Source organism: Carettochelys insculpta, chromosome 4, assembly GCF_033958435.1.
Source record: "Carettochelys insculpta isolate YL-2023 chromosome 4, ASM3395843v1, whole genome shotgun sequence".
NCBI classification, from domain to species: Eukaryota; Metazoa; Chordata; order Testudines; family Carettochelyidae; genus Carettochelys; species Carettochelys insculpta.
The window spans coordinates 97688680-97714997 of NC_134140.1; the positions used below are offsets into that span (position 1 = coordinate 97688680).

At 44.6% G+C, this 26318-nt stretch overlaps 1 protein-coding gene across 4 annotated transcripts in view; it reads right to left on the reverse strand.

The window, feature by feature from the left end:
* Nucleotides 1-4106: 4106 nt before the first annotated feature.
* Nucleotides 4107-26318, reverse strand: part of INTU (inturned planar cell polarity protein) — a 72505-nt gene continuing 50293 nt past the window's right edge. For 3 of the 4 annotated variants that reach the window (XM_074993332.1, XM_074993331.1, XM_074993334.1), the window contains 6 exons: nt 25428-25649; nt 24428-24913; nt 23363-23460; nt 12838-13027; nt 7883-8040; nt 4107-5037 (listed from right to left, as the gene is read on the reverse strand). In XM_074993332.1, the coding sequence (XP_074849433.1) occupies nt 4926-5037; nt 7883-8040; nt 12838-13027; nt 23363-23460; nt 24428-24913; nt 25428-25649 (1266 nt within the window). In that variant the 3' untranslated portion in view covers nt 4107-4925. Of the gene's footprint in view, nt 5038-6475; nt 6637-7882; nt 8041-12837; nt 13028-23362; nt 23461-24427; nt 24914-25427; nt 25650-26318 lie in introns of those variants that run through there. The other variant, XM_074993333.1, reaches the window with a different exon arrangement.

A 26318-nucleotide genomic window follows, 5' to 3' on the forward strand; every position in this document is an offset into this window, starting at 1 on the left:
AAAAAATTCTTGAATGTAGCAGAAAAGGAATGTGAAGCCGATTAAACAGCAGTTTCAAAATTTTGGCCAGGAACCAACTCCAATTTTGGTGCCACTCTATGCCAAGTGTGTGGGGATAGCTCAGTAGTTTGAGCAGTGGTCTACAAAACCCAGATTTATGAGCTCAATCCTTGAGAGGGGCATTTAGGGGTCTGGGGCAAATAGATTTAAAACAAAAAAAAATCTATAAGGGATGATGCTTGATCCTGGCAAGAGACTGGACTTGATGACCTCTTGAGGTCCCTTCCAGCTCTGTGAGATGTATATCTCCAGATGCCAGTGGAAATAGATGCATGACCTGGGTGTAGGGTGACCGTCCATCTCATATTTGGGATGCCAAAAAGGCATCTCAACTTATTTTTTAAAAGGGACAGATTGTCCTGTATTTGGGCCCTCCCCCACTGACCTTTTCTGGAGCATCCTGTGCAGCTGCTGGTGGGAGCCACTTCCTCGAGCTTTAGGGAAGCTGGGGGGCATGGACTGCTACCATAGCCCTGCAGCTTCTGCTCCCTGGAGCTCCTGGGGTGGGCCGGTGGCTGCCACTTCCCCAGGGAAGGCCAGTGGCTGCTGCTTTCCCAGGGCTCCCAGTGAAGGCCAGCAGCTGCCACTTACCTGGAGCTCCTGGGGAAGGCTGGCAGCTGCTGCCTCCTCCCTCTCTGCACCTATGCCCTTGTGCTCACTAGCATTTTCAAAAGCACCTCTGCAAATTTTCTGGATAGTCTAAGATGAAGAGCAATGTCAGGTGTATTTTATGTAGGTAAAACAGTACATTTCATACGCTAATCAGATTTGGGTGCCCCATAATGAAAGTGTCAGGGATTTTTCCATCTATCCCTTAGGCATTATCGCCTCCGTGGGTCAGGGGAGGCAAGCCTTTGGCCATTAAACATCAATGCAGGCACATGAAAAATCTAAATTCACATAGGCTGCCATTCAGCAGCCCCCTGCAACGGTCACTCTGTGTCAGTTGGTTTCCCCGGTAACCTGAATCATGAATTATTCATAATGGTAGGTTCAAAAACCAGGCCTCTGATTGGGAGCAGGTGGGAGTTTCTAGTAACTTCCACAGCCCCGAGGACCTGGTTGAGAACCACAGGTACAGAATTCTCATATGATAATCATGTCATACATATTCATAAGACTGTTCTATAAATTCAGGGGCCACCTACCATTCTGTGGCCCTGGGAGCTAGCTGTCATAACAGCTGCTGCCGCATAGGGGAGCGTCGGTTGCTACGGCAACGTCCGCTGACCCTTAGGCCAGCTCATAGAGCAGAAGGCTTTGTGAAGAGCTCCTGAGGGAATGCCGGTGGCGCCCACCAGCCGCCACAGTACCATCGCCGCCCACAGCCTGTGACAGCGCAGCGTCTGCGTCGAGGGAGCAGCAAGCGGACCCTGTGCTGGAGCAGCCAGGTGGCAAACTGGCCCCGCCCTAGTGGCGGGGTACTGTGTACCTGGCTGCAAGGCCCAAGGTCCGCTGCTAAGCGGCACGAGCACTCCCGCAGCCTCCGCCTGCTATACCCACCTGGACCATCTCTTCAGCGGTAACACCACCTCCGCCATTCTAACTAACCTGTCTGACCACTGGCCACTTCTTCCCTAATTATTCCAAACACCGGACTAGACCATTTACCTTAAATTGATTACTGGCCTTGACCACCAACTCTAAATAAAGACTACCGGACGTGTCACCTTTAATTTAACTGTGTATAGGTCGGGCCTAAAGGCCCAGGCCAGACTTTCCCATGTAACATAAATGTAAATACTAATGTGATGTTAAGTAAGTTAGTATTGTTAGTATTAGGATAGATAATTAGTATAGCCAATTAATATATAGATAAGTAAGATATTGATTACCCTATCCTACCCCTATTGTTTAAATTCGCAAGCTATTGCAGTACCGGGTGGGGAGTAGCGCCCTCACCCGGACTCTCTTCGGAGATAGGCTGGTGACCACCGGGAACTCCGGGCACCAGCTGTGGTAGCCTGAGAATCTAAACATCCATTTCCATTTACCCACTCTCTTTAATTAATGTATATTTGTATATAGGGGTATAGTATAATAGGTTAAAGTCTAGTTAATATAGTATAGTATAATACAATATAGATAAACATATAAGTTTCATTAATAGTTATACTTCATAAACATAGTAAGTTTGTTTGCCCTAACATCCCGTCTCAGATTCTTCCATTCACATTTGCTCTCTCCATCTCCGTCGGTTCCTTCCCCCTGGGTGGCCCTTGGGTGGGGTCCGATGCATCCTCCCGGGACGGCGCTCTCACCTAACATCGCACGTGGGGTCGCAGCAGGTTCTGACTGGGTCCTTGGGATACCCCAGGAGGGCCCCACCGGCCCTCCTCATCAGCGACGCACCCATTCGACCACCTATCCTCGTTTGGTCCTACCATCACCATCCAAACGCTATCGCGTCGCGACAGAAAGGTGTAAAAGTAGGCTATATTCAGACACTATTGGAGTGTAAGCAAACTGTTACCATGTGAATAGTGATCATATTAATTAATGGATTAATTAGCTGGCTGCTAAAGTCAGGATTCCAGACAAGCCCGTCAGAATCCACTGCATTTGTATCACATGCTATTCTGAAAGCTCAAGATCACTTTCTTAATGAGCTCTAGAGTTGAGTAATTTCATGCCTATGTGAAATCAGTCTTTGCAATATGACAGTTTTACTCCTGAAAGGGCATTTGCTTGTGCCCTCATTTAATGAGTACTTTACTTACGAGTATTTGCTAAAACGAGGGACACGTATACCGACCTATGTTCACTAAATGCATGAACTTCCCCTGCTAATATGAGCAAGCCCTGGGGTCCCTGACTGGGGAGCAGGAAGACCTCCACATGGCTCTGCTCCAGCGGTAGGGTCCTCGGCCCCAGCCTTAGACACTACTCCTCCTCCTCCCACAGCCTCTTCACTGGGGCTGCTAGGCTGGGTGGCTCCCCCAGCCCTCCTGCTCCCAGCAGGTAACAGTCATTAAAACCAATTAACTCAGCGTTAAGTTTTCAGCATCTACGCATAAGGTAATTGCTGTCTTTAATGACAGATATCTGCCTGAGGCAGCGGTGTTAAGAAACTGTAAACAATTTCTGTAAACTTTAACAGCCACACGCAGCTTGGAACTGCCTAGCTGGCGAACCTTAACAAATCTAATGGTGACCCATATTTGGGTCCCAACCCATAGGCTGAGAATCCCTGCTCTACATACATATATTATATCCTATTTCTGGTGCCAAACTATTCAAACACATCAGAAAACTACCTAAACTCAACTGGTTTGTGTCAAGTTACAAGCACTTGGAACAAATCGGAGACTTTTCCATGTATTTTAATGGGAATTTAAAGTTGCTCTCATGAGTTTTCGCCTACAAGCAGAAATTTGGGAACCAATTGTGCTCGTACTGTGAGGGATGAGTGTACTTTCAAGATGGCTACATTCACAAGTGTCACTTGAATCTAGCAAAGACAAGCTTCTGTTTGTATCCCCCTTTTACTTCTGCATACAAGTGCATTATCTTGTCTTCACATGAACTGATTTAGTTACACCAGTACAATTTGCTCACACAGAAGACTAAAATAAGACTAAAGTAATATTTGATTTGTTAGTGATAGCCTACTGCAATTATCTTTAATTTTGTCAACATTTTTCTTCAGTTTGAGTTATCAAACCATACTGCAAATTTAAGCTCAATCATGCACTTCAATAGCTTACATTCTTTTGCTGAGCATCTATGAAAAGCAACCTGCGATGACAGAATCAGAAAGAAAAAGTTCAACTGCTGACATGGACTGTGAAGAGTTGCTCCCCAGGAAGCCAGCACCAAGAGTTAGGGTTTTTTTTTTTTGGAGGGGGGAAGGGGGGAGACAGGGAAGAGAAATGTACTTCCTAAATAAAACTATCCTGTAAAAAAACTGCTGAAAACAGCAGGCCTGGCCAAAAGGTATAGGAAAAAAATTCCTTCTGTAAACCATAACAAGACTAACCAATATTGGCTAATGTGACAAGTCAGAAAATGGACGTGTACAAAAACACAGATGAGACAGTTTCCCCCTACAAATATACAAAAAAACTTTATTATAAAAGTATCAATATCTTATAAAAGGTATATTCATACATAGATTTTTGAAACAAAACTGCCAATTAAAAACTTTTTATACCTTTTTGTACCTATTATACTTTAAGATCAAAATTACTTTATAACAAATGTAGTATTTGGTTAGTTGGAATGCCATTCACAAAATGTACTAAAATATCAACATAATTATAGCCCTTAGCTGTAAGAAGGCTCACAAAAGAGAAAAAAGATAACCTGCTAATTTCGTGTGTTTTGTATCCTCTAATCTGGATGCTGTTGGTTTTCCTTCCATTTTGATTAACAGAAGTGTCCTAAAACCATACAACTGTTCGTGCACTCAGACTTCATGTGATTTAATTGCAAGGGCAAGTTATGTTTTTTTTTCCCCCCACTGCTGATTGCCAAATATCTAGACAGTATTTCAAGTGTAACATCTTGCAGTTGATATTAAACATTGGACATAAGCATAACATTCCAGTAATGTTTTATGTAGAAAAGTTACACTCAGGATAAATAATTTTTATTCATCATGATCCATTTGACTTTATCTAAAATTAATGCTTTTTTGCTTCTCCCAAAAACATCATCTCCCATAGGTAATTGATAATGTAGTAAATCACCACTAACATGTTACTTCAGTATTTAGCAGAGATAGTCCACAAGGCAGTTTTTTTTTACAGCACTGCAAAGAACACTCAGGAGGGCATCATAATTTACTCAATTTCTGCTTATATTTAAGTGCTTGAGATGGATTCCAGCATTGTTCAGAACTGCTGCTTAGTCAGGAATCAAATTTATGTAGCTAAGCCAAAGGATAATTTAAAAGCCAGTTCAACAGCAACTTCTGTGACTGAATCATGAAAACAGACATAAAACTCCCGAGGTTTTGGATGCAAGAAGAGTCTCCTGGAAAAACAAAATAAAAATCTGGTGTTAGAGGGAGGGGTTCACTGTTCTAGAACTTTTATGTGTGTTTTATAAGGTATCAGTAGCAAATTAAAAGTAATTGCATATTGAGGTGAATAGTTCTCCTGAAAATCTTTTAATTTCCATTTTTTGGATATTTAAAACAATTTAAATTTCACCTCTGCTGTTTTCTTCACGATTGTGTAGTGAAAAAGTTCTTAATGTTCTCAATAGTCATTCCCATGATACTGGTTCTCTAACAGTGTTTCAAAGCGCAGTGCTCTCAAGCTACATTCACTAGAGTGCTTGACAGGAAAACTATGATATTCACATCCTTTTAAACTTAATATTGTTTTTTTTTTTCTGCAAGTACATTCCTAAATGTCAGCTCTCTGGTTGCGTACAACGTGGGAACCAAACCACAAAGTTACTACTATGCTGAATAGTAACAGAGAGAGAGCCGTGCTAGTCTATATATTATCAAAACAAAAAGCAGTCAAGTAGTATTTTAAAGACTAGCAAAATAATTTATTAGGTACAGTAGTTTTCTCCACAAGGGGTAAATGTGCTATACTTAATGTAATTAATTGTTTTAGCACACAGACTGGAAGACTGAAGCTTTTCTTAATAGAGCCAGCAACATTTTAAACTGTACCCAGGATTTTATCCTTTCTTAACAGAAGCATTATCGATGCTTATATACCATAGGCTACGTCTACACGTGCCCCAAACTTTGAAATGGCCATGCAAATGGCCATTTCGAAGTTTACTAATGAAGCGCTGAAATGCATATTCAGCGCTTCATTAGCATGCGGGCGGCAGCGGCGCTTCGAAATTGACGAGCCTTGCCGCCGCGCGGCGCGTCCAGACGGGGCTCCTTTTCGAAAGGACGCCACCTTCTTCGAAGTCCCCTTATTCCCATGAGCTCACGGGAATAAGGGGACTTCGAAGTAGGTGGCATGCTTTCGAAAAGGAGCCCCGTCTGGACGCGCCGCGCGGTGGCAAGGCTCGTCAATTTCGAAGCGCCGCTGCCGCCCGCATGCTAATGAAGCGCTGAATATGCATTTCAGCGCTTCATTAGTAAACTTCGAAATGGCTATTTGCATGGCCATTTCAAAGTTTGGGGCACGTGTAGACACAGCCATAGTTACATATACTTACCTGTCTTCGGTAGTATATAGGAGTCTATTTTTTAAAATATTTGAGCTGAAGGGAAATTGGCACTACTATAAATTGACCTACTTTGTAATAGAGATGAGAGTGGTTCAGGAGATCATAAAATTATGCTTCCAGCCACATTATTTATTTATTATTATCACGAATTATTATTATGTGACATTCACCCTCAGTGCTTTAGAAACAAGAGTTTATGCCATATACTGAAATGTAGTGTTTGGAAGATTATTCAATGATAAGCTGATTCACAAACTACCTGAGCAAAAAGCCTTTTCTACTGGCTTTACAGCTCCACCTTCCACTAGTCAAACAACGACAGAAAAACTCCAACTCAGTGCCTTGCCTTAATAATTTGCTGTTGGCATACAGAAGGTATGGCTCAATGGGCACCTCAGTCTTCCTTCTTTTCTTTTTTTAATCCTTCTAACAAGGACACCAAAAAGATAGAATTAGAGAGACAAAAAAGGAAAAGTACTGTTGTTGACTAACTGATCGTGATCATACTTTCAAATTACTGACAGTCAAGGCCTGTTAAGGTGAGAGAAGAAGGCTGTAGACAAGCGGTGGCTATAGAATATGGTCTAATGCCAAGGACCTAAACAGTTATAGGGTTTGCTACAGCCCTAACAGTTCAAGTAACACTATAATTATCTTTCCATTATCTAGTAGGTTTAAAGTTTAATATTTATTTCACCAATTCTAGCACAAGGTACTGCCAGTCTATCCAAATAAGGAGGAGACAGTTGTGAAATAAAGGTTATACCCACCAGAACTCAACTGGAGAGCAATTTGAAAAAAATCACTTAAGAAAAAAAATAACATTTCACTATAACCAAAATAGAAAAGTAATCCATTTACACTGATAATGGCAGAGTTTAATTTCACTGGTTAGTATTTGAAAGCATATGGAAATTTCCAAAATGCTGCAAGTGGATTGGTAGTTTAATATCTCAGATATGTTCTCCCAAATAAAGTTACATTTGTTCAATTTCACTTTTCACTCCCTCTGAATTTTGTGCCTTTTCACAATTCTTCCTCCATATACCACTGAATAAAAGCTGTGTGCTGGAACAGCAGCACAGCTGTTTCACAAGCAAAGCGGGGAAAGTGAATACTTCTGAGTGGGTTAGGAAGAGAATAAAGACAACACAAAATATTAAAGCATGATACGAGAATATCAGCATATAGCAACAATAGTGGATGGTAGGTCTACACTGCACAGCTATTTTTAAATAATAGCCATTATTTCAAAATAACTAATTTGGCGTTTAAACAATGCCACTTTTATTCTGAAATAATTCTGAAATAGCAGTTGTCTTATTTTGAAATTGTTAAACCTCATTCTACGAGGAATAGTTCCTATTTTGAAATAGCTACTTCGAAATAGGTGCTGTTAAGACAGGGAATGGAACCTATTTCAAAATGAGCCATAGAGCGTCCAATGGCTCTGTTTCAAAATAGGCTCTACACATGTAGACACTGTATTTTGAAATAGCTAAGTGCTATTTTCAAATGCATTTTGTGCAGAGTAGCAGTGTTATTTAGAAATAAACTATTCTGAAATAGCTTATTTCAAAATAAGGCTGCTGTGTAGATATATGCCTACAGAAAACTCTAAGATAGATAGATACTTCTGAATTTAAATCTTAATAATTTTTTTTCTACTTACCCTACAACCCAGTAAGCCATTGTTGGTGGTGTTTTTTTCTGATCAATCCAGTTATCAGGGGAACACTCAAACAAAACCCCATGTTCTCTCACTAGATTGAAGTCAGAACTTGCCTTTCTGGATTCTGAATTGCTCCCACTGTCTGAATTTTTCTTCTTCTGAAAAATTAAATGTTAAGATAATGTGAAATCCTTTTTTCCTGCATAAATGTAAGGATTCTACATAAACAGAACTGCAGTGCAATTCATTTGGGCAGTAACTGGTCAGTTGCTAATTTTGTGTGGGATGATGTTGATATCATAATTACTATGTCCTGAAAAACAAGATTTGGAAGGTAAAATTAATTTTCTAATGTATAATTTGATTTTCTCCAAGTGACTACAAACAGTTCTCTTAATTTGATAGTGATGGTCTCTCAGACTTTGTTCTACATATTGGAGGTTTCTTTTGTGACTGTTTTTCCTCTCCAACCTTCAATCTCACTGCTAGTGCAAACGTGGTGGTAAAGCCAGACTGAGAAACGAGCCATGCTGCCATTGCTGAAGAGAAGCAACAATAAAAATGTGACAAAAATAATAAAATGAAACACTGTACTACAAAAGGACATTTGACTGACCTTGCCTAGATAGAAGTTTTTTTTTGTTTTTTAAATAAACAATTGATATACTTTGCTCAAAGCACTCTCTCTCACTAGTTCGAACATACTATCAAAAAAGGTTATTCCTGAGCTCTCCTAAATGAGTAAGGATAAAAAAAAATTGTAGAAGGGCAGGGTGTTTTCTGATTGATCAGCTCATACCACATGGAGAAAATAAATTCATAAGCACAAAAACTATTTTCTCTTTCTCCTGAGAGAAAGCACCCTTCTCTTTTACTTAAGAATTGATGTTGGCTTTCCTCTCAGATAGACTAAGTCAGGATAAAACATACAGGGTCAGTTTTGAAAGTGCTTACCATGGCCTAACTCTGCTCCTACTGAACATACCAGGAGGTTTTTTTATAAGTAAAACTAATGCATAATAAAGGAATGCCCAAGGAGTGACTGACAACCAAGTTGCTGCATGGCAGAGCTCACTATCAGATGCTCTGAGCTGCAGTGCCCAAGAGGTAGACTTATGGGCTACGTCTACACGTGCACGCTACATCGAAATAAGCTGTTTCGATGAATAACGTCTACACGTCCTCCAGGGCTGGCAACATCGACGTTCAACTTCGACGTTGGGCAGCACCACATCGAAATAGGCGCTGCGAGGGAATGTCTACACACCAAAGTAGCACACATCAAAATAAGGGTGCCAGGAACAGCTGCAGATAGGGTCACAGGGCGGACTCAACAGCAAGCCGCTCCCTTAAAGGGCCCCTCTCAGACACAGTTGCACTAAACAACACAAGGTCCACAGAGCCGACAAGTGGTTGCAGACCCTGTGCATGCAGCATGGATCCCCAGCTGCCGCAGCAGCAGCCAGAAGCCCTGGGCTAAGGGCTGCTGCACACAGTGACCATAGAGCCCCGCAGGGGCTGGAGAGAAAGTGTCTCTCAACCCCTCAGCTGGACCCCGCTATTTTGATGTTGCAGGATGCGGATCGGCTACACGTGCCCTACTTCGACGTTCAACTTCGAAGTAGGGCGCTATTCCCATCCCCTCATGGGGTTAGCGACTTCGATGTCTCGCTGCCTAACGCCAATTTCAACTTCGAAATAGCGCCCAACACGTGTAGCCGTGACGGGCGCTATTTCGAAGTTGGCGCCGCTACTTCGAAGTAGCGTGCACATGTAGACACGGCCATGGTGAGTGAGCCCTTACTGCTGTGCACATTTCAACCAGAAAATCTGTAGTTCTTAAAAATCAGATGACATGAGGAGAAACTGAAGTGCGTACACCTCTGATCTGAGTCCTGCTTCCACCACCAAGTAGTGTAGAGAAAGTGTCAACCTAGAGGAATTCCTTAGATACTCCAAAATCCTGACTAAGACCTTTTCTGTTCCAGAGCTGCTTCTAGACTGAAGGGAGATAAAAAGAGGCCTCCTTGGAAAGGAGAATATATGGAGAAAGCCCTGAGAGACTTCTGTTGTCTTAGGCAAAAACAGATGACAGGACCTTCCACCTCGTTGTAGTGCTGCAAGTTTGCCAACATAGGTAGAAGACATTTAAGCTTGGTGGGTTGGGGGACTGGTGGGTGGGGGAGGACTGATGATAAAAAATATCAGAAGAGGATGAAGAATCAGCTATCGCTGGCCAGACACGTATTAACGGCCCATCAGGAGAATCCATTCTCCACGAGGCTCCTTCGAGAAGGCACATATGTAATAGAAACTGCCTGATTAATGTGAACTGCCAGATCCTCACACCAGAGCAAGAATCTTTCTAGCAACTGGAAGAAGGTATAAAAGAGACACAGCGACATCATCGCTTGGATTCTCTCCCCTCCCATCACAACACCTGGAAGACCGTTTAGAAGACCAAGATTTTGAGCTAGGGAGATTGGTCCAAGGGTAGAAGGGAGTTCAGTCTATGTACTGAGAAACAGTGAGCTGCCTATAATGTATCTGTTTGGGTGAGGGACTGATTGATTCAAATCTTATTTAGGACACATCTACACTGTAGTCTAAGTTGGTATAACTTATGTTGATCAAGGGAGTTAAAAAGCTCTCCCAGGTGATGCAAATTTTGCACTGGCCACACTGGCACTATGTCAGCAGGAGATGCTCACCCGACAACATAGCTTCTGCTTCTCCCCAAGGTGGAGTAATTATGCTGATGGGCAAGCACTCTCCCACTGGCATAGCACACCTTCGCCAGGCACGCAACCACAGCACAGCTGTGCTGTTGTAGTGTAGACTTACCCTAAGCCTGTTAAAGGTAGAATGTAGACTGCACTTCTATTTTTACTTCCTAGGAAACGAGCTCTGAACTCTATATCTGCTACTTTTAAACACTTCAAATCTATCTATCTTCCTCTAGTTAATAAATCTGTTTCATGTTTTACCTAATATGGGGTGTTTTTAGTTGAAATCTTGGGGAATCGCAGGTTAACTAGGTAGTTGTATGTCCAATACCCTTTTGTCAGAGAGCCAAAACAGTTAACCACCTTGCACTGATGAAGGCAGTCTTGAGCATCGTAGGCTGGTATATTTCTGGGTGTAAGGCTGGGATGATTGACTGGTGCCTATCTCCACATGATTAACGAATGGCTCAGAAAGTATTCATGCAATTTAGTTGGGTGTGAGATAGCCCAGGCTGGAGAGTTAAGGGAGCACAATGGTTCCCTAGATCCATATTGTACCCCAAAGATTCCAACCCATTTCAGATGCTGAAGAAAAACATCAGAATCTATGTTGCCTATCACTTACTGTACAACATGTAGGGGTTCTGCATTTTAGTGGTTATTATCCCCCATTCCAGTGTTTATTTTGAATTTTTGTGTACATTTAAAACAGTAAAAATCAGGGACTTTTCAGTGTTTAGAAAATGGTCCTAAATTCATTAATCAATTTTATTGAAATCATTATGGCCCAATAGTGTACACCTCTATAAAATTCCAAACCCCAGCAGATCTAAAAACAATGGAATGTGAATACAGGCTGAAACTCTCTTGTCTGGCAAACTCCATAATCCAGCATGATTTTAGTTAGCTGGATGATCACATATCATGGGTGTGGCTAAGTTTCCTGTGGTCACATAAAGTTAGTTTACAGCCACCAGTCCTGGCTCTCAGCGTCCTGTGCTGTTATTTAGCTGTAATCTACTCCTAAATATCTTCTAAGAGCCCAGCAAGCAGTGCAAGTGTTGGTAACGTGCTAGACAATACTGACCTCCCTTCGTCTAAAAATTCTCTTGTCCTGCACCGGTCAGGTGCTGAGGATGCCAGGTGAGAGATGTTAAACCTGTACATATTTCTGTGTATCTATGGCTGCACCTACACTTATCTGGAAGGTTGACAGCTACTACACAATTTTTGGTACGCCAACTGTGTACCAAAAAATCGACTTTGCAGCCGTTGACTTCCGTGCCTGTCTTCATGGAAGAAGGTCGACGGAAGTGCTCCTCTTGTTGACCTTTTTTAACACCATGCCACTCAAAAGAAGTTCCAAGGTCAACACTGACACTGGAATGCACTGCTTCACGCAAAAAGGCACCCCAGAAGATTGAACATAAGCATTTGATCTTCTGTGGTGAGTGTAGACCCAGCCTTAGGTATCCATTCACCATGTATTGGGAACTACACAGTCCAAGATTGTCTTCTTGATCCATAGCTTTCCAAATGCCAAGAAAGAAATATGTTGTTGGACCAAATGCACAAAAACTATCTGTAAAGTTTCTCACAGAAATAGTCTGGTTACCTAGTTCCAAAATGTTATAAAACCAGTTTACACATGTGTGCCTGATTCTCCTCAACAAGAAAATCTTTGTTCTCCATAACGTATCCATCAGTTCTTGTTGACCTACAGGGCATTGTGAGCTCAGCTGGTGTCCACTATAATGGCATACAGTTGAGATGGGCAGGAAGGGTGCATAAGCTGATGTGGCTGTGGCCATGGCCATAACAGATGTTTTCACTTTCAGACATATGTATCCAGTTTTTATTGGTTGCACCTGGAAATGTCTACACATGTGTCACTGACTTCTTTATCCAGGCATTTTGTTGTAAACCAAAAATTGGAAAACCCCATGTACTTGTTAGTTGTAACCAACGGCAATCTGAACTTTGAGAAACAGTTTTTAAACGTGTGATTTTCACTGCTCATCTCCAAAACCAACATTCTCCTTTTTTATCTACATTTTTCTGCTTGCTTTTGTTATTTCTATGCACCTCTGAAGAAATGCCAAAGATATAAACTAATCTGTGACCCAGACTTATATGCTGAAGAGGTAGTAGTCTCAAAAACACCCTAAGAAGTAGATTTCAGTAAAGAAAAGTACAAGAAAATCTTTTTAGAATGACAAAGTTTCTTACTTCTTTCATTATGGTCTGCTGGAAAATGGAGCGAATTGAAAGACAGCAACGATGAAAATTCTTGATTAGTTGAGGATGGATGGAGCCACTGAGTTGTTGTACTTCTTTGTGTGTTGGAGTAATAAAGATTCCCTGCATTGTTTCTAAAGAAATATAGTGGAAGAGGGTGTTCTCAGGACCAGATGTCAACCTTCAAAAATTAGAGAATAAATAATTTTGAATGAAAACTTGCCTAGATAACATTCTCTTTTTTTAACACCTGATTGTTTTCTGCTGGTGGTAACATGGCATGAGAATGGAAACAGACATGTCAATATTTTCCTATTTCTACACAAGATACATTTCTTTCTAATTAAAATTAACATTATTTAAAAAAAGAAAACAACAACAGTGGTTATAGAGATAACTGGAGGTTACTCCCCTGTGCCCAATATATTACCCAAAACAAAAAAGAAAGCCTAACTAACTCGTTCAAAATAGAAAAGATGTATAAGAGCGACATTTTAGTCACTGAGTCACCTATGTGCTCACACAGAACAAAGCTGTTCTTTAAACCAAACTACTGATCTTGTTTTCATAGCATGAAGACAGCTGCACTTCTAATGCTACTTTCTAAGATAACTTCTACTATTATTGTCTATTAAGGATTTTCTCCAGTAATACTCTGGATTAGCACCCATTTTATTTGCAAATATAAATTTCAGTTTTGGCTAGTGAGACCATCAGGACTAGACTAGCTCACATTTTTCTTGTCATCCTTTGTTGAATGAAAAGTTTCCTCAGCTCCTGTCCCCTATTACTCCTTCTTTACTTACATTACATAGATGTTATCATTATCATTTGGACCCATGGTAAAGAGACCCTTGAAGAATTCCACAAAGATTTCAACAACTTGCAACCCAACATCAATTCCAACTTTGATAATTCCACACAAGAGATACACTTCCTGGATACCACAGTACAAATCACTGATGGTCAAATCAATACCACTCTATACCAGAAACCCACTGACAGCTACTCCTACCTACATGACTCCAGCTTCCATCCAGGACACATTATACGATCCTTTGTTTATAGTCAAGCCCTAAGATACAACTGCATCTGCTCCAATCCTACCGAAAGAGACCAAAAACTTCAGGATCTCTGCCAGGCATTCATACAACTTAAATTACCCACAGGGAGAAGTAAAAAAACAGATTGACAGGGCTAGATGAATACCTACAATCCAGCTACTTCTAGACAGGCCCAAGAAGGTTAATAATGGAATGCTGCTTGTCATCACCTATAGCCCCCAACTCAAACCCCTCCAGCACATTCTCAACAATCTACAGCCTATACCAGAACACAATGCTGCACTCTCACAGACCCTAGGTGACAGACCTGTTCATTCATACAGGCAGCCACCCAACCTCAGGAAAATTATCACTAGCAACCACATGACATACCACAGAAATACTAATCCTGGAACTTTACCTTGCAACAAAGCCCACTGCCAACTCTGTCTACAGATTTACACTGGAGACACCAACACTGGACGTACCCACGTCAGTTACACAAACAGGGACTCATGCCAGCAATGCCCCTCTGCCATGTATATTGGACAAACTGGACAATCACTTTCCCAATGAATGAATGGACACAAATCAGACACTAGAATCTGAATACACATAAGGCAGTAAGTGACCATTTCAAATTAGCAAGTCATACTATCCAACACTTAATGGTGTACATTTTAAAACAAAAAAACTTGAAGAACAGATGACCATAAGACACATCTGAACTGGAAGTTATTTTAAAGTTTGATACTTACCATCTTGGACTCAAGAAAGATATCAATAACCTTATGCAATACATATATTTCTTTTAAATTCTTTTTGTCTCAGTTATCACTTGTTCTCCAGATCTGAACAAGGGGGTTTGTCCCATGAAAGCTCATCACCTAATAAATTATATTGTTAGTCTTTAAGGTGCCACAGGACTGCTTTTTTGTTTTGTGAAGATACAGACTTCCACAGCCACACCACAGACTGAAAACAGTGTTATAAGTATATATCCAATCCTCTTAGTGAAAGGAAACAATGTAATATTTTATATGATATAATATTGATATAGAAATGAGTATATCTGATATTACATTGTGGGATTTTTTGGTAGTGTGAAATAAAGGAGATTAACAGAATGTTGCAAACAGTCAGAAGGTAGCATGGGGGCTAACAGAATAGGAGTTAAGAGACAAGGCAGAGGTTACAAAAGAAAAATTCAGTGGTCCCTCTGTTAGCCAGAACCTTTGACTCCTCAAAGCAGTCATTAGGATGTGCTTGAATGGAAAAATAAATCCCCCCCGCAAAAATAATAATAATAACAACAACCATAGGAGGATGAGGCTGGATTTCCAGACAGAAGGACAGATCTTCAGTTGTCACAAACTGAAGTATCTCCACTAATATGGATAGAGCTACATTGATTTGTGCCAGTAGGGAATATGACCCAGAGCTTCAGATAGAATTATTCTGTTAATTAGTAGGAGTACACACGCCATTTAAATTATTAAATACACTTGGTCAAATTCTTTAAGCACATATACAAAACTGAAAATATGTAAAGCATACTGTTTCATATTTATATTAAAAACAGAAAAGTTTGCTTTAAATGCAAACTACATTTTCCTGATCTCTCCCTTTCACCATGCCACCCCTATGATCAAAATCATCATGGCATGGAGTTTAAAAAAAAAAAAAAGGGCAACAGAAGATGAGTAAAAGGAATGTACACACTTACACACTTACTTGCAATTTTACATTTTACTTCTGGGCCATTTTAACTAAAGTGCCAGAAGAGAGAAGCTACTTGATGTTTGGAATTTGGAGTCAGCTATGGAACGGAAAGATCATCATAGGTGAAATCAGTCTGTATGGAGAAGGCCAGCACAAACGCAATGCAGTGGCACCCGCACGGAGTCCACTAACTTGTGTTCAAGTGAACTCAGGCTTGATTGTGCCACAGGCTTGATTTTTGAGAGAGAAAAACTGCAAAATAACTGCATACTGTAAGTAGCCCGCTATTAATTCTGAAACATTCCTCTAGTGTGACAACTTAGTTGATTACAAATCCCTCACAACAATGCCCACCTCACTTCCACAGCTTTAGAGGTGGGGAAAATTTAAGCAAGTGGGGAATCTTTGTCTGGGCAAGCAGGGAAAAGAAAAAGAAAGGTTACTCACCGTAGTAACGGTGGTTCTTCGAGATGTGTCCCCGTGGGTGCTCCACATTAGGTGTCGGGCTCGCCCGGCGCTGCAGATCGGATCTTCCAAGCAGTTTCTGCCGGACCGCGCATGCGCCGGTGCGCGCCGCTCCCCCGCGCGCTCCCGGCCATGTGCGCGATCCGGTCCCCGCCAGTTCCTTGACCAACCGCCTCGGATGCTCCTGCAAAACACTAAACAGAGATCCGGAGCGGGGAGGATGGGCGGGTAGTGGAGCACCCACGGGGACACATCTCGAAGAACCACCGTTACTACGGTGAGTAACCTTTCTTTCTTCTTCGAGTGTCCCCGTGGGTGCTCCACATTAGGTGACTACCCAGCAGTAACCCAAGATAGGAGGTGGGTAATCGGATTATGTGCAGCTTGTCCCCGAGAGGACCGCTGCCAAGAGACGGGTATCCTCTTGGAATACCCTGTGAAGGGCGTAATGTTTGGCGAAGGTGTCACAGGATGACCAGGTCGCCACTCTGCAAATGTCTTTTAGCGCAACGCCCTTGAAAAAGACTGTTGATGCTGCCACCGCCCTAGTGGAATGAGCCCTGGGCGTGGCCAGTAAAGAAGTCTTTTTGAGTTTGTAGCACATTTTTATGCAAGATACGATGTGCTTAGAGATTCTCTGCGAAGAGAGACATTCTCCTTTTGATTTGGGAGCGATAGAGACTAGGAGCCTATCCGTTCTCCGGAAGGACTTGGTCCTGTCCCTATAGAAAGTTAGCGCCTGCTCACGTCCAGGAGGTTTAGGCGCACCTCTTTGTTAGAGTTATGAGGCTTTGGATAAACAAGGGTAAACAATAGGTTCGTTAGTATGAAACTCAGAAAGAAACTTTAGGAACAAAGGCTGGATGCAGCCGTATGGTTACCGCCTCCTTGGAAAAACAGCGCAGGGCGGCGTTGCCATAACTGCCCCAAGCTCGCTCACCCTGCGAGCTGACGTGATTGCGAGAAGAAAGGTCGTCTTCATCATAAGGAGGCGGAGGGAAACCGTGGCCAAAGGCTCAAACGGTGGTCCCCTTTTCGCATTAAGCACCAGGTCCTAGTTCCACAGAGGTGGAAGCGGTTTCTGAGGGGGGTATAGGCTTACCAGCCCTTTGAAGAACCTGGTAACCATGGGATGGGCGAACACCGTGTGCCCTTCCTCTTCGTGTCTGAACACCAAAATGGCGGCCAGGTGGACCTGAAACGAGGATAGCGAGAGTCCTCCTCTCTTGAGGTCCAGTAAATACTCTAATATCACAGCCATAGGCACCGAAAGGGGGCTAGCTGTTTGGTAGAACACCATGCCGTAAAGCGAGTCCATTTCTGCTTGAAGGTCTTCCTGGTGGAAGTCCTCCTGCTACTTTCTAGGACTTGCTGCACTTCCTCCGTACATGTGCTCTCTAGGGAGCTGAGCCATGGATTAACCACGTTTGTAGTCGCAGGCTTTGGGGGTGCGGATGCACTATGGACCCCTGGGCTTGCGTGAGCAGATCCCGCGCCACCGGAGGGGACCTCAGTGGCCGGTCCGACATGCGCAGGAATAGGGGGAACCATTGCTGTCGATCCCACGTTGGGACTATCGGGATCATTCAGGTTCCTTCCCTCCTGGCTTTCTGCAACACTTTGTGGATGAGCACTGTGGGAGGGAAAGCGTAAAGCAGGGGGCCCCTCCATGAGATCGCGAAGGCATCCCTCAGGGACCCCCGTCCCAGTCCTGCCCTGGAGCAGAATTGTGGGCACTTCTTGTTGTGCTGAGTAGCAAACAGGGTCTATCTGGGGAAAAACCCCATGCGTGGAAAAATCGGTTGCAGCAGATCGGGACGGATCTGCCACTCGTGCGTGAGTGCGAAACGCCTGCTCAGCTGGTCTGCCTTCACATTGCGAGCGCCTGGTAAGTACGAGGCTTTCAAGGTTACATTGTTGGCGATGCAGCAGTTCCACAACCGGACTGCTTTTACACATAAGGCACGGGACCGAGCTCCTCCTTGCCGATTTATATAAAACATGGTGGAGGTATCGTCTGTACTGATCCCGACTACCTTGCCTTTCAGTTGGTCTCGAAAGTGTCTGCAGGCGTTGAACACTGCTTTGAGCTCCAGTATATTTGTGTGCAGTGACTGCTCCATAGAGGACCACAGCCCTTGCGTCACCTCTTCGCCCATGTGTGCTCCCCACCCTATGAGGGGGGCATCTGTAGTAAGAAAAACCAATACGTGTGGTTGGTGGAAGGGTACCCTTGTTAGCAGGTTCTCTGGGTTTACCCACCATTGCAGGGATTTGCGCACCTCCGTTGTGGGCGACGCCATCCTGTGAACAGTGTGTGCTGCCGGTTTGTATACGCTCGCCAGCCAATGCTGCATGCTGCGCATGTGTAACCTGGCGTTCTGATGTACGAAACGTTGCTGCTGCCATGTGGCCCAGCGGCTGTAAGCACGTCAGAACCGGCACCATAGGGCTGAAGGTGAAGCCTTGCGCGAGGGAGCCGATGGCCCGAAAGCGAGTCTCTGGTAGATACGCCCTAGCTGTAATAGAATTTATGCGTGCCCCTACGAACTCTATGTTCTGTGTGGGGTCTGTCTTTGATTTTGTCAGATTGATAAGCAGGCCGAGCGAAGAGAACGTGCCTGCTGTGACACATATTATGCGTAGTACCTCCTCCTTTGAGGCCCCTTTGAGTAGGCAGTCATTCAGATACTGGAATATAAATACCCCCTGTCTGTGCAGGTAGGCTGACACCACTGCCAAGGTCTTGGTGGAGACTCTGGGGGCTGAGGAGAGCCCAAACGGTAGGACCTTGTAAGTCGAGGGCTGCGAACCAATCTCCATCGTCTAGTGCCGTAAGGATGGAGGCGTTTGTGATCATCCGAAAACGTTGCTTGCGCAGGTACCGGTGAGGCCTCGAAAATCTCAGATGGACCTCCCCGTGAGGAAGTACCTCGAGTAGAACCCTCTCCCTTGCAGTTGCTCCGGCACTCTTTCCACTGCCCCTACGAGCATGAGATGGTCTACCTCCTGCTTGAGCCTCGCTACATGGGAGGTCTCCTGGAGGTGGGGCCCCGGGTGGAGGTCATGGCGGTGGGAGCAACTGGGAGGGGATGGCGTACCCCGTGGCTATGATCTCCAGCACCCATGTGTCTGTGGTGATCCTTTGCCACTGGTTATAAAATGGTCGGATGATGGCCTTGAGCACTGGTTTCGTGCCCTCTGGAAGCGAGTCCATGAGGGAGGTCAACCTAATGTGGTTGTTGAAATTATGGTTCGCTAGATGCGCTGCGTAATTTGCCATTGGCAACAGTAGCGTGGAGGAGGAGTAGACCTTTCTGCCCAACAGCTCTAGCTTTTTGGCATGTTTGTTTATTCCCCCACGTTGCGACGACTCCGCCACCAAAGAATTTGGTTGTGGGTGGCTGAACAGGAACTCCATGCCCTTCGTGGGCACGAAGTATTTTTTTTTTTTTTTTTTTTTTTTCGCTCTTTTGTGGACAGGCGGAATAGTCGCAGGAGTCTGCCATATCATAGTGGCAGGCTCCAAGATTGCGTCATCAGCGGTATTGCTATTTTGGAGGAGGCCGGAGGTCTCAGATTTTTGAGGAGCTTATGGTGTTGCTCTTGCACCTTTGCTGTCTGGAAGCCTTGCGTGAAGGCCACCCTCGTAAAACAGCTCTTGGAACTGTTTGAGATCGTCCGGAGGATGGACGCCCCCCGGGGCCGTAGCCTCATCCGGGGAGGAAAGCGAGGAACCGCTGGGGTACGTCTTTCTGGACCCTTCCGGTTCCTGCTGATGATGGTACACCCTCTCACTAGAGGTGTGCGAGGAAACATCTCGGGGTTCCATAACCAGTCCCCCCTGAGATGCTTAAGTCTCTGTCCCCGGTCACAATTGCCCTTGGGGGTACGAGATCGTTCGTAGGGATCTTTCCCTAGTAGATTGCCGATGGTGTCTATGCCCTGCGTGGTAGGGGCGACCACGGCAGTATAAGCACTGGTCTTGGGAAGGTGACCTAGACCACTCCCTTGGTGCATACCCTTTGCGTCTGGGGGAGGGAGACCGTCGAGACCCTGGAGAGAGCGACTTTGCCTAATAGTCCAGCGGTTCAAATCCCAGGAAGGGTGGAGGTGGTCCCAGCCAGGGTGAGGCTGGTTGCAGAAATGGAGAAGGGGGCTCTGGGTAGGCCAAGGAGGGGGGGGACCCCTGCCTTCTAGTTGGAGTCTGCAACATAGCGGAGGGCTGTGAGAAAGCAACTACACAGCCCTGTGCGGAGAGGGGCTGCAATGCCTCCTCTTGTGTGCAGTCTTCCCCCTCCCTTGAGGAGGTAACTCCGCCCCTGACATACAGGGGATCCCGGCCACGTCCGCACCGAGCTCGGCACACTCGAAGTCGGTGCCGCATGTGCGGTGTCCTTCGGTGCCGGCAGGCTGCGTGCCTGCGCGCTCTGCACCGCCGGTTTTCCAGGGGTCGGTGGTACCGGCGCTTGTTTAGCCGCCGCCCTGCCTGCGGTGCGGGTCGGCTGGCTGATTATCGAAGGGTGAGCCGCTTGCACGTGGCTCTCCGTGCCGCCGCCGATCAGCTGTTGCTGCGGCTGGGGGCTGCTCGCTCCTCCCGTCCCGCTCGTTGTTGCTGCCGGCAGGGATCGGGCTGGGGGGCATACAGGGCATTCCGGCGTCCGCACCGAGCTCGGCACGCTCAAGGGCGGTGCTGCACGTGTGGTGTCCTCCCGTGCCGGCAGGCTACGTGCCTGCGCGCTCTGCACCGCCGGTTCCCCAGGGGTCGGTGCCGCTGCCTGCGGTGCCGCTGGTACCAGCGCTTGTTTAGCCGCCGCCCTGCCTGCGGTGCGGGGCGGCTGGCTGATTATCGGAGGCTGAGCTGCTTCCACGTGGCTCTCCGTGCCGCCGCTGATCAGCTGTTGCTGCGGCTGGGGGCTGCTCGCTCCTCCCGTCCCGCTCGCTGTTGCTGCCGGCAGGGATCGGGCTGGGGAGCATACAGGGGATTCCGGCCCCGTCTGCACCGAGCTCGGCACGCTCGAGGGCGATGCCGCATGTGCGGTGTCCTCCGGTGCCGGCAGGCTGCGTGCCTGCGCGCTCTGCACCGCCGGTTCCCCGGGGGTCGGTGCCGCTGCCTGCGGTGCCGCCAGTACCGGCGTTTGCTTAGCCGCCGCCCTGCCTGCGGTGCGGGGCGGCTGGCTGAGTATTGGAGGCTGAGCCGCTTCCACATGGCTCTCCGTGCCGCCGCCGATCAGCTGTTGCTGCGGCTGGGGGCTGCTTGCTCCTCCCGTCCCGCTCGCTGTTGCTGCCGGCAGGGATCGGGCTGGAGATACTTTCCTCCGTTTCTGCGCTGATGGGGTGAGGGAGGCAGCTTTCCTTTTAAGGGCCCCGGAGGGTCCCTCCTGCTGCGGCCGCTCCGGCACTTCTGGCTGGAGGGCCTTGTCAAGAAGCAGCATTTTTTTTTTTTTTTTTTTTTTAAGGCCTGAAGAGGACATTGTTGGTGAGTCTTTGTGTTTTTAAGTGGGTACTTAGCACCTTCTTTGTGCCGTTTTCCCCGTCCGATGGTCTGCCTTAGCCGGAGGGCTGATAGCCCTAGCTCCTGGCCTCCGGCGCTTGTTACTGGGACTGGCTGAGCTGTCCCTCTCCTAGCTTGTTCGTTGTTGTTTTTTTTTTTTTTTTTTTTTTTTTACAAAATAACAAACGGCTAGCTTATAGTAGCCTAAGTGCCTGAAAAAACTTTAAGAAAAAACAGATAAAGCCATTGAATACACTACTTGACCTTAGCCTAGTTGGATTCCGTCTGCAGCCGACGGCGGTTAAGAGGAACTGGCGGGGACCGGATCGCGCACATGGCCGGGAGCGCGCGGGGGAGCGGCGCGCACCGGCGCATGCGCGGTCCGGCAGAAACTGCTTGGAAGATCCGATCTGCGGCGCCGGGCGAGCCCGACACCTAATGTGGAGCACCCACGGGGACACTCGAAGAAGAACTTTGAGATCTCTTTAAGGAGTGTGCCCCCTGGCCCCAGTCAGAGCTCAGTTTACTTGTTGGCTTGAGGAGCAAGACGGTAGAGGGAGAAGGAGAACTTCCTAGCACACTGGCTGGATCAAAGGGTGCAGCAGGATTACGGGAGGATGGGAGGGTATCACTTAAAGAAGTTGGGGCGCTGTATTGCAGTGCCTTATGACTGGCGGAGGCCAATATCTCTACTTCCATAACCTTATGAGAAGAGGGCAGCAGTCACAACAATGGTATTGGGACCAATTCAATGGTATGGAAGGAAGTGGCTAGGTCAGCCCTCCCTCAGATGGCACACATTACAGAAGGAAGAACAACACTTGAAAAGTTGTTGTCAGGTAGTCTCTCAGATGTGTAAATAAAGTTGCAGCCTAGTCAAAGCAACGAGAAGTCCTGTGGTAGGTTCTAGACCAATAGCTATTTTGGAGCATAAGCTTTCGTGGGCAAAGACTCGCTTTGCCAGATGCAGTGAGCCTAGTTAAAATACATTCCTAGTGTCTTCTCTATGTGTGGTGTTCAGAATAATGCATTCTGGAAGTGGGACTATTCATCACTAAGAATATTTAGATATATTGTATGGAAAACTGGTTATGAAATAATAAAAAGAATCTTCCCACAACTGTCGTCCTCCTTGACCACAGTTGTAGAAGCCTTCTGGTTGCTGTTACTAACTCAAATTAAGTCAGCTACACCGAACTAAGGTTACAAGTATATCTTGGAGGCTGCAGGAAGTCAATCATTTTGTGACTTTCTGCAGACTCTGTGACATTGGAACCCTGCAGCAGCCTAGCCACTGCATCAGTGGGGCACGCTTCTCCCCCCATGCAGCTCCCAAGCCCTACAGGGCAGCAACGAATCCCCCAAAGTTCCCCACTTGCTGATGGTGGCAGGTGACCTGCCATTCCCAGTTATTACAGACAATAGGTGACTCTCCCCTGACCTCTCAGCTCTGCAGGGCAACAATGGATTCCGCCCCCTCCTCACCCTCTCCCCCATCCCAGGCTCCTAGCCTTGTGGCCAGGGGCCCCTCCTAATTCCCTGCTGCTGCATGCAGTGGGATAGGGCGCTGGACCTCCTCCCTCTTCATTTTGTCAGGGAGGTTTTTCGGAAAATCAGGGACAGGTCACGGCTTCTGTGAAATGTTGGTCATTGCACGTGACCTGTCCCTGACTTTTACTAAAAATAGCTATTACAAAATCATAACCTTACACAGAGTCTCTGACAATTTGCATAAGTCTTTGGTGACTGTGACTTCAAAAACAAATATTTAACAAAACCAACAATTTCTTACTTGATAGCATTACAGAGTTCCATATCTTTCTCAGAAAGACTCTTTTTCAAATTTCCTAAATGAAAAGGATTTGGAAGGATCTGTTTCTTTTTATTGACCTAAAAAACAAACGACACAGTAAACTAACAGAATCATCACAGACCAAAATCCTTCTGACATTTATTTACAATGGAAGTGTTAAAAATATTGAATAGTTTTAGCAATTTTTAGAAAGTATTTTATAGTGTACTGTCTATTTCAGCCTAAAATAGATAAGTAGCATTTGTTCAATGTCTAGCAAGTTTATTTAGTCAATACCAATTATTCTTTTATAACCTTTGGAAAAAAAATCTCCAATTACATTTGTAATTTTCAACACAGTAATGCCCATTTTAGTCACTAGAAGGCCAAATATTTAGAACGGATGATGATCCAAATGAAATAAACATGTACTAACTGTGGTCCTGATCCAGTGCTCACTGACGTCAAGGAGAGTCTTTAGGCCTTAAAACGTCAGTTCAGCAAGGTGCTTAAGCAGCTGCCTAACTTTAAACGTATGATAGTCTCACTGACAGTTTTAGTTCTAGTTTTAATTAAGAACTGAAAATATCTTAATAAAACTCAGAAAAACCAGGAAAATGTCTTACATACCAGGAATTGCATTGTATAAACCCCATGTAGATAGACAGACAGATAGATAAATAAATAAATCCTTATAGCCCTTAGCTGTCTTTAAAACAATCAACCATAATTCATAAAAAAGTAAAGAATTATTCAAATTATCCTGTTTCTATTTATATAGAAAAATAATTCCCAATGATTGAGTAAAATGTGTCTGATTTGTTAATTTTTTCATAGCTTTCTCCACAGTCACAGAATACAGGTGGAATCCATAACTGCACTGCATATTTCTTATTAATAACTTCAGCAACACTAGCCTCCCACTTCTGCTTCATATTTATTAAAATATTTACCACAAGAAAAGAAGCAAGTATCTATAACAGTAAGGATTAATTTCTGAAGATTCCCTTTGCTGTACCTATCTTTAAAAGTTTAATAAACAATAACCTGTAGTAACAGTAATACCTTGAACAAACTACCACTTCCCTCAGATCCACGAGAGCCTTGAGATTCTTTTCGTTCATGCTTTTGGACCTGATCTAGTGTAGCAAGTGGGTTAAGGCCTCCACCTTCTTCAGGACCTTCACTGCCATTGTCAGATCCTCCACTGTTCCTTGAGGGACTGGGCTTACGTGTCCTTAAGGAGGAGTCACTGAAGAGGGTTCTCTTGCTTGTTGGAGAGGTTGCTATTTTGTTTTGCAGTTTGCTGAGGATGGGGGGAGCTGTAAAGCTTTCCAATTTATCACGTGATGCAGGAAGGAACCAGTCAGCACAAGATAAACAAGGAACGGAGGGAGATTCTAATCTTTCCTCTATGCTGGACTCTACTCCTTCCAAATGAAGTATAGTTGCTTTGACTTGATCAACGTATATACAATCTGGTCCTGGATTCCCAATGGCTTTGGAAGTGCAGCCCCCTGCTTCCAGCAAAACACAAAGCATAAAGTGTCTCTGTAAAGCAAATGAGCAGGAAAGAATAATCATTGATTTAAAATACTGAGTACTGTAGAATCCATTCTATATTGCACTCCTTATAAAACCTAATATAGTAGCTCATCAAATTACGAACATTTACAACACTTGCCAGATCCCCTGCCCTCCTACAGGAGCCACTTTCTGTCCAAATCATGTCTTTTGCCCTGTTACAATCCTCAAGCAAAAGAACGTTTGTTTAATCACAAATTATGAAAACTAAGTTATTGTCCATATGAGAAACTGATTTGTAAATTGTTATTTGCTGGTTTTTTTTTTTAAAAAAAAATCCATTCAGGATGGATGAAGTGTCATAATTAAATTTCTCAGCTGAAAAATTCTACACCATGTAACATCTACATTAAGTATATTTTTTAAAATTATGAAATTAGCATATGCTTAAAACTGGAAATATGCAATAATATTTAACAACGTACAGGCAACAGCAAAAGAGAAAATCAGATCACTGGGTGCCTGGGAAATTGTAACTTACCAAGCCAACTATTAGTAAAAAGTATCTTGCTTCAGGCTCCCTGTACACTGTAACATCTGAAGCTTCACTTGGTTCGAGGTGATGGTGTGGAAATACTTCTCGCCATATCACTAACTGACCAATCCTCTGTTCTGCTGCCAATGGTAATAGGCAATAGTGTCGACTGTATAAAGCTATATCTATAAGATCCTCCTTTGGTAAGTGATTGCCAATCAAATAGCCCTTAATTAAAGCACAAAAAAGAAAGCACATTTAATAAAATCAAAACCACTTTTCACTATATAGACGATCTCAGTGTTTTACATATGAAGATCATAAGCCATTTGGGGCAGGCAGCGAGGACTATTTTTTTGCACTGTATGTGTACAGTACCTAGCACAATGGGATCCCAGTCCAAGACTGGGGATTGGTGCCAAGAGTTGACAGTCCCAGGCTCCACCCCTTCCAGCCTTGTCCCTGCCCCTTCCATAGATATGGAGCTGGGCCCCCATCCCACCTTGCCCCTGGGGCCCATAGTGGCTGTAGGTCCCACTGGTTGGCAGACAAATTCTTCTGCTACCACTCCCCTTTCTGCACCTCTTTTGAGGTTCCACAGTACATTAAAAATGCACACAGACAGGAGATCAGCTGCATGAGTTTTCATCTAGTGTAGGTCTAGATGACATGATGATAAAAATGCCTGTGGATGGTCTACTGTGGAGTTTCATTATTGTTAGCATTGATGGCATTGTACTGTTACACCAACCTCAGTATAGACAGGCCTTATCCCTTGCTACCTTAGTCATGTGAGTAGACTTAATGCACGAGACTGCTGCATAAATTAGCACTAGATAACTGAAGCCGTAGAACATAAGATCTGTAGACTGAGTTGTATATTATTCTTTGTTTTAT